Source organism: Salvia hispanica, chromosome 4 (assembly GCF_023119035.1).
Source record: "Salvia hispanica cultivar TCC Black 2014 chromosome 4, UniMelb_Shisp_WGS_1.0, whole genome shotgun sequence".
Taxonomy (NCBI): Eukaryota; Viridiplantae; Streptophyta; class Magnoliopsida; order Lamiales; family Lamiaceae; genus Salvia; species Salvia hispanica.
This window is the reverse complement of record NC_062968.1, coordinates 31,546,149-31,555,981: the sequence shown is the minus strand read 5'-3', so window position 1 is coordinate 31,555,981 and position 9,833 is coordinate 31,546,149. Positions and strand designations below refer to the sequence as shown.

Genomic DNA, 9,833 nt, shown 5'->3' with positions numbered 1-9,833 from the left:
TTTTTTCTTTATTATGCATGTACTTTTTTTTATCTATGTAACTTTTTAAAATGCAATTAATGAATTTTCCCGTACACGTGTCTAAATTTAATTCCGTATTTTAATCGTAATTTTAATTCCATAAATGTAGTATATTTTGAATTGTTTTTATTGCGGCTGGCCTATGGCTGGCCTAAATCTGACGTGGCAGGTGGTTTTTTTAGTGTTGCTGACGTGGCAGAGGAGAGAATGGCTGGCCTATGGCTGGCCTACCGACCATTGCGGATGCTCTTATACTTCCATCCATATTTCTATACAAAGTCAAACAAATTTTTAAAATTTGCGTCAATTCAAAATGGAACTATAAATGGTGAACGGATGGAATGATAAGATTGATTGTTAGTGTTCAATAATAAACGTAACGGAATTTTGGAATGTAGTGTGATGGAAGAAAATGTAAACATAAGAGAAAATTATAAAGAAGAATATGAATGTTGGAATAATAAAATTAAAATGTTTGAATGTATATTTTCAAACACCGAAAACTATGGAGATAAACTATATTGGCCTTAATCTAGAATAAATTTAAGATTTTAAAATATTCTTAGTACTTCCTCCGTCTTATAAGAATATGCAATTTTTTTTTTTTTAGTTTGTCCTATAAAAATATATATTTTTAAACTTTTAAAATATAATTTTCATTTACAATCTTTTAATTATTTTTTTTCTTTTCTATCTTACTCTTACGTTATTAATTTTATATTGTACCGAATCTAAATTAGATGGAGGGAGGAATATACAAGGGGAGAAGCTATGTGGTAGATTTGGTGAGCAGCCTTATTTGTTGACCGTTAAGAGGGTGTCCACTTTCCTTCCATGGGCAAGGGTCCCACCGTTGTTTATAGTAATGGAAATCAATGCATGGGCCCCACACCCGATTTATTACTCGCTTTTTATTGCGGGAAACATTACTAACCAGCCCACCATCCCCCTTTTAATGCCCAACGATCAAACATTACCATCAGTCCATCACCCTCCCTCCCTCTCTCTCTATGTCCCACCAAATTCATAACCATCTCCACCTTACTAATAACTCTTCTCTTCCTAATTACTATCAATAAATATTTCTTCTATCTTCTTCTACTCAGGATCTATCAGAAAGAAAAAAAAAATTAAATTAAATGGGACAAACTTAGTCTTATAAACTTATAGTATTTACTATAAAAATAATAATATAAACGCAACGTCATCTCTAATTTAATATTTTTATCGAAATCAAGACCCTATCTTCTATCCGTTTTATATTTATATACCCACCATTTATGATATTATATATATCATTTACAAATGATCAATATTTTTTGTGCATTGATGAGTTAAGCTTTAAGGTCGTTACAGAATTGAATCACTACTCCACACTCAATAGTACTATATTGATATATAAACTTGATTAAATGGAGTAATGTATGATGAGGATCGGTGACTACTGACTACTGATGAATGTCACCATCTTACCATCAATACTATAAACTGCAAAATAATGTATATAATGATTTGGATACATAAATTATGTGAAATTTACTTATAGCAATATTAATCATGATAATAGTTCATGCATGTATACAATCTACAATCTATATGTAAAATGAAAATCGAAAAGTAAAATCTCCATCACTTTCCTACCTTTTGACTTAGGAAAACCTTCGAGAAGAGCTCGAGCCACAAAAGTATAAGGTCATACTATAATATTCAAGAAAAATTAAGAGGAAAAGGTGGAGAACCAACGATCCATGAACTATGATGTTGATTGATTATACAATACTCCAACATGACAAATACGTTTGAGTTTTTTATTCATTACATCTCTTCACTCTGCCATGACTAGTCGAGGCAACTTTCTCTCCAATTATCTAGTATGAAATTTCACCTCACTTTTTATATATCAAATACGATAAAATCAAAATTCTTGATGAATTACTGCAAATTTTGTATACTATTCATAAAAAATGAGAATTAGATATGACTCAGAAAAAGAAAGATACATCGCATTATAAATTAAAGTCTAAAAATAGCAAAATACTGAGAGACTGGCAATTTAGAAGTTTCTGTGTCCCCACTAAAATCTAGACATGAAAATTATGATGACAGTGTGATTTAGTATTGGAGATTTGGGAATGCTAACTTTTTTCCTTTATGTTTTTTTCTTTTTATCTTTTTTTCCAGTCCAGTTCGTACCTCAAGTTATACAGAGAAGTACAATAAACAATACTCCACTAATGAAATAGGGCTACACTGCATACAAAATGCAACTATATTTACATGTGGATGCACGATTGTTTTTGTCAATATAATCACATGAGATGAGAATCATGAAATAGAGAGTCAACCCTAAGGCATGATTACCCACTTTCACTACAACCATATTCACACATCAATCACCAAATTCCTAACTCCATAGCTTAAAATGTAATCCTAATGGGGAGCAAATGCACTATACCTAAACCCACCCCACTTCTTCAAATCCTAATAAACACACTAACATGTTAGTATTCAAAAAGTTTATCAAGTGCACATCAAAAGCTAGTGGCCATGATGCTAGTATATGAGATAAGAAATCATTTCTATTTTCCTTAATTTCTTTCCTTTTCAACTATAATTGGGATAAACCATGTACATAAAAATTACAACGACCATATCTAAAATAGGAAAAGAAATAACAGCGAGGGTAAACCGTAATTTCACCCGGCTCGGTCAAAAGTCAACCATTTGGGTATCTCCCGAAATCCGCGAGTTTTCGGGAGCGGTTTTTGCAAAACGACGCCGCTGTGGAGAGGTGCGCCTTCGGCGTCGTCCTAGGGTCTCCGGCCGCCGCCGCCGTCTCTGGCGGAGCTGCCTTCTGATTCCAGTGGCGGTTCGGGCTGGGCCGCACCAGCGGGCTCAGGCAGAACGTCAGACTCGATAGGCTTCTGCCGTGCGACGCCGCTCTGCCTCCGCCCCGCCGCGCCGACGTCGGCGTCCTCCGCGGCGTCTGCCTCCAGCCTTGCGAGTCGGATGAGTAGCCGCTCGTTGCTCCGTCGCAATGTTCGTCTAATTGATCGGCGTTTCTCGCCGGAGACATCCCCCTCCCGCGATTATTGCCGGTTCGGAACGCGGATTCGTCGATTGAGAACGTCGAGACTTTCTTTTTCCGGCGGCCGCGGATGATGTTAGGGAACCACGCCGGCGAAGCCGAGATTGAATTGACCGAAACCGTAGGATCGGCGACCGGATCGAGACCGAAATCCGGTTTCCTCTCCGGCTTCGATCTGAAAAACCCCCAAAACAGAGAGGAAAACCGATTCCTCGATTTTTTCTTAATCTCGACTGTAATTGAGCGGTGAGGCCCTAATTGGGGAGTGCTGTAGAAGAGGTGGTGCTCTCCGTGAGTCCGAAACGTCGCGGCGTTTTCTGATTTCCGGCGCGAAATGTAGGGGGAAACAGAGCGGGGAAACAACGGAGGCTGCGGCAACTGTGAGTCAGATTTGCGGCAATCTTGTAGCGCATGTTTAAGCGCGTGAGCCTGCGTTTGCGCGGCGATGACGGCGAGGAGGCGTTCGCGGAGGCAGGAGGCGCAGACGCCGACGCTGCAGCTTTGGTCCGCCGGATGTTTCTTGCACCTCATTTATGTATCGAAATGCGTATATGTATGTAAATCGTGTGTGTTTATTGGAAAACTTTGATGAGAACGATTCGGCAGCCAGATTGTGGCATTGGCGAAAGAGAATTCAAGGATTTGGTGAAGATTACGAAGTCCTCTGTTCTCTTCCTTTCTGTTTTGCATCCGATTTTAGAGAGAGAACGAAGAGAGAGAGGGACAGTTTGGAAGCAAATAGGTGTATGTAGATTTAAAGAGCCAGAGAGAGAGAGAGAAAAAAGAGTATAATTGTGGCTGCGGGGTTTGTAGGTAAGTGGCGAAACAGTATCAACATTTTATTTCTCTTTTTTTCCTATAAATTTGGTAATAATAATAATAATTCGATTTGGGATGAATGATGTGGTAATTTGGTATTATGAATTTGTGATTATTGGTGAAATGTAATTATGAAAAGTGGAGTAGTTTTTAGGTGGCAAACAAAACTAACCAATTGCTTTTGTTGTAGTACATGAACAAATTCATCTTCAACAAGTTGACTTGGAGGTTCTAACCAGATTCAGTTTATTTTAGGATATCAATTAGGCCGATCAATTGGTGATTATGATTTGAACTTGATAGGAGATCATCTATTAGTGAAGAGTATGATTGACAAAAATTAATTCATTATGAAATAGTAGGTTCACTATCTGGAAGTATAATTACTTGGAGCCATTTGAAGACTGTATTATTTAGTTTATTATGACCATAAACTGCATGGGTCAATAATAACGTGCAATGTAAGATCTTGTTAGGAATTAATAAGTAATTAATTATTCATGCTATCACAAAAATAGAAGATCTTATAATTAATTTAAGAAATTAATAGTAGTAAGTAATTAATTATTCACGCTATCACAAAAATAGAATATCTTATAATTAATTTAAGAAATTAATAGTAAGTAATTAATTAGTCATGCTAGCTATCACAAAAATAGAAGATCTTATAATTAATTTTAAGAAATTAATAGTACTCCGTAACTAATTCGTACATTTGGAGTTAGAATTAGCGGAACGCCCGAATAATACTAGTTTAATTTGTTGGTTACCTACTTACCTTCATCAAAGTGTGTTCTATTCATTTTATAGATTCAAACACTATATTGAATCCTTGACTTTTAAATTAAGTGAACAATGCTTTTAATTGTTTTCTTTCCTTTTAGTTGCCACAATACATAACCATTAATATAACTTCATATATGTACATATACTGGATTAATATGTACATCGCGCCCAACCTGAACACTACCGTGCCCAATATTGTGTCCAACCAAACCGAGCACTGAAAAAAACTTACTCCATTGCACAGATGTTACTTTGGACATTTCTTTTCGGCACAAAATTTAAGACAATTATGTTTAATGAGTTAAATATTAATAAAATAAAGGGGGTGATAAAATAAAATATGAGATAGAAGAAGAAATATAGTAGCAAAGAACATAAAATAAGTGAGATTATATACTTTATTTTTAGCCATAAAAATAATGATAAAGTAATATGGGACACTTTAAAATGGAATATGACTTGGGTCACTTAGGATGGATAGATTATCTTTTATTAACGTAAAAATAGAAATGCAATAACTTACATTATATTTTTAAAAAAATAATCGAAATTTAAGACACAAAAAGAAAATGTTCATACGAGATATAATCATACTAAATGAATTTCATTTTACTCAATCTCCTTCAACGTTAGTTAAGGAAGACATGGTGACATACCAATTACTTATTCCTTAATATAAAAATTGCACATTGCTATAAACAAAAATTTTTATATTCACTGTCTTGTCTGTGGAAAGAAGAGGCAATGATTAATTTCTCTAATTTAAAAATACTTATTCTCATAGATTAATTATCTATTACTATATCATGTCATTATGTAATTCTAGTTTCTAAAAGAAAAATGCTTAATCTATATATTCTTGTACTATTTCTTTAATTCTATTAGAATAAATTATTCCATTATTACATCATTGGTGATTTATATTTATATGATTTGTTTTAAAAACTTTAATGAAAACAAGATAAAGAAAAATAACATAAAAGATAAAGAAAAAGTTAGAAATTAAGTTAATAAGATGAATAAATGTAAATTAATTAAAAAAGCATACAGTATGCTATGTTATAATAATTATTTGTAATTAAATTTAGTTATTTTATTCCATAGTTTGTTAATTGATATATACTATATAACAATTAATTCACAATCCGAATAATATTTTTCTCCCTAGAATAGTACTCCTACTAGTGTGAAAGTAATTGCAAATTATGCAGTAAGAATAAATTAGTCATGATATTACATCACTAAAATTAAAAGTGATTAAAATAATACTTCAAAGCGATTCAAAATAAAGTAGCATTATGTACATACTATATAATTTTATCTTTTTCAATAAAGTAGCATATTGTACATGCTATATAAATTTATCTTTGTCTCTGTTGAATATGAATTATCAAAATCGCAATGTCAGCATAAGAAACCATAATGCTAGTATATTTACTAGTACTATTATATAGATACATATATAGCCATTTGTAAGGCTAAATATGCATAAATCATAATGTTACAATTATGAAGTGAACGGGGATTAAGATACATCTAGGGGTGTCAGTGCTAACTTGCGACATATATGCTGGTCTAAATAGCCTGTTAAATTTAGAGACTTAAAAAATTATAACTCGATTAGCTTGCAATTTGAGTGGGCCAGACCTGAAACCTAATGGACTAGCTTGGTGGATTGGACATAGGTACAACTATTGTCTATTATATCTTCATGTCCGATACATAATTCAACATTTCATTAATTATTTTTATAATATAAATAACTGTGCAAAAAAAATCCCTTCAATTTTATATATGACATATATATGTTTGGTTTTTATTAATTAATATAATAATAGCCGAAAACCCGAATATTTAGGACATAGTTGAATATTTATAACCGGATAAAATCGCAACTCGATTACCCGCAGACCGTAACCCAATTAACCCCCAACCCAAAGAGAATTGACACAAGACCATTAATACTGACCCGATGAATATCCCTAGATACATCGCATAACATGTACGGTTATGCTATTTTACCGAATGAGTACAATAAAAGTATTAATTTTCTTCACATATATAAAATCATTCATATAATATTCAATGAAGTTTGGTAGGAAAGAGAAAGAAGATAACACATGATAGGAGCACCCATTTTAAAGGTGCCTTAGTTCCAATTAGCAATCTTTCAAGTTGGTTTAAATTTAATTAGGCAAAATACATTTTTAGGTCATTATATTTTAGTCAAAATGTTCATTAGGTCTTTATACAATTTTTTCATTTTAAAAGGTCCTTATACTTTTCATAATATTTTTATCAGGTCATCGTAAAATTTTTCGTTTTAGTAGGTCCTTATACTTTTATCATAACTTTCATTAGGCCCTTGTACAATCTTTTATTTTAGGGACTTTTTTACATTTATTTTGGATAATAATATAAATTTAATTAAACTTAATGAACTTTTTAATATTTCATTATTTAACTTAGCATAGTCTATAAAGATAATATCATCTTGTTATCCAATAATCTCAATAAGTTGTAGAGAATAATAAAAAGATTAACCGTGATGATTGAAGATTAAAATCGAACTATTTTTTTAGAATAACTATCTGAATTTTCAATTGATTATTTATATTTATATTGAAAGATACGTTTCCCTGAATATTTATAATCATAAGATAAGTTAAATAATAAAATTAAAAGGTTCATTAAATTTAATTAAATATAAATTATTATTTAAGATAAAAGTAAAAGAATATCTTAAAATAAAAAATTATATAAGGACCTAATAATAGTTATAATCAAAGTATAAGGACCTACTAAAATGAAAAAATTGTATGAGGACCTAATGAATATTTTGATTAAAGTACAAGGACCTAATAATGTATTTTGCCATTTAATTATTACCGTTAAACTTTGTGCTTACCATGATCCAGAAAATTGATGTTGTCTAAATTCTATTCTTCCTCTAAGTTTTTTCATTTGGTAAAGTTCAAATTTTCTATTTTTATACGTTATTGTGATGAATAAAAAAGACCAATTTTTTTTTTATATGCATGATGGCGTTGTTTAATTGCATTAAATTATGAGGCGGAGTATATATTTCCAGAAACCCCCCCAAGTCTCCAACCATTTTTATATTTTTAATTATGATACTATTAAAAATGATAGTAGTACGTTATAATTAATGTATTCATTAAGTTTATATCATACTTAGTATTTACCCCCGCACCATGCGCGACTTAAAATAAATTCATTTGTTAATTTGACATTGTGAATAAATTTAATAAAATAAATAACAACAATATCACGTAGGTTTAAATATATGTTGAATAATTATAGTATAAAATTAAATAAGCTTGAAATTAAATCAATATGAAAATAACTTTTAATTACAACATGTATAGATCACTATAAAAAAGAAAAATGTCGTTCTTGACAACATATACTATTTAACGCTAAAACCCTATCAATATGAAATTGATATAAAATATTTAATATACAATCGAAAATTTTAGGATGACAATGATATTGTCATAAAAATATAATGAAAATTTTTAAAACCTCTCAAATTTTACCGTACATCATAGAAATGAAAATGCATTCCGAGTTGCGTTAGAGTGCTAACTAATTTAAGTAATAACTAATAACTCTCAATTCTGTGTATTAAAATTTTCAACACAAAGACATAATTATATCAATACAACATGTAAATTTAAATATCAACACAAGGACATAAGTTTATCAACACAAGAACATTGATAAATTTATACATTTGTGTTGATATTTTTAATATACAAAATTGATATTAGTTTAATTATTATTATAAATTAGTTAGTATTTGATCACACACCTATCCAACTAATAATAACAATTAAAACGAATTAAGTCATTATTTAGTGAAATTAGCCGGTTTAAATATTTAGCCATTGATTTCAATGGAATAGATTAATTACAAAATTGTAACTGGTCAAATCAGCAGTTTTACATTTTAATGAAACAATTGAAATGACAACAATTTCGCTCATTGTTCTACAAGTAACGTATCAATCTCATGATCTACTTTGCACAAATTTCGAGTAATAAATGCATTAATAGTACTTAATTATCCTAATTTAAATCTAATCGTTCCATTACTATCTTAGTTTCTAAAATATGAAATCTAAGACCATTCAATTGAATTTGGCCAAAACCTGTTAAGCATTTGAATAGATTTATTAGCTATTTTAAAATTATACGGAAAATTTTGTGAAACTAAAAAACTTCATCGTTACTAATTAAAAAAATTTACATTTTTGAGAAAATTTTATTATTATAATAAAATCACCATGGTCAGGCAGTAACGCATATTGAACGGAGATTGGTGAGCACATGTGTATAGAGGCTTATCCTTTGGTATTGATAATCTTGTCTCGGTATGAGTTAAATGTGTATTAATCATAATTTGATGTTATTAATATTATTACTAAGTTCAAAGTATTTTTTATTTTTATTAGTAATAATTTACTTGCTTTTGGCGCATCAATAAATCTGTCTTACTACTACAAAGGAACGAACTAAAAATAATAACTATAAACAAAATGTATGTAATTAGCAAAGGCTTCTAAAATATTACAAAATTACTGTGAATATGATGAATTATTATTATTGGGCCTAAATAAAATTAGTTGAGATGAGAAAATCAGAGCGGATAATAGGAAAAGTCCTAGAAAATCTATACCATACGCATAATATGGATGCAATGAAAAGCCCTAAAATTAGTATTTATTATACAATTACAGGATATTTTTACAATATACAAAGGTGTAATTTATATATCTCCTATTTCTATTATATCTGTAAACCTAATCTTTTGAAGAGTTGAGACTTGAGCACCTCTCACTATTTTGTTTCACACTCCTCCCTTGAAGCTTTTTCGTTGATTTTTTGCTCTGCCTCCTTTATTTACCATCACATCCGCTCTGCTCTTCGACTTTCACCATCTCAGACTATTTCCTCCATCTCCCTTTACCACTTCAGTAGCACTATCATGAGTATCATCAACAGATGCTAGAAGTTTAGGACGATGTGTAGTATACTCGGTTGTCGATAGCCATGTTGTATGGAATGCTACACGTTTGACACATGAGAATCATCG

General features: G+C 31.0%; 1 protein-coding gene across 1 annotated transcript; it reads right to left on the bottom strand.

Moving 5' to 3' along the window:
* Positions 1-2,582: 2,582 nt before the first annotated feature.
* On the bottom strand, positions 2,583-3,880 carry LOC125219628. Its single transcript, XM_048121653.1, has one exon. It carries the CDS (start codon positions 3,638-3,640, stop codon positions 2,738-2,740), a length of 903 nt encoding a protein of 300 aa, XP_047977610.1. The 5' UTR covers positions 3,641-3,880; the 3' UTR covers positions 2,583-2,737.
* Between the last annotated feature and the right edge of the window lie 5,953 nt (positions 3,881-9,833).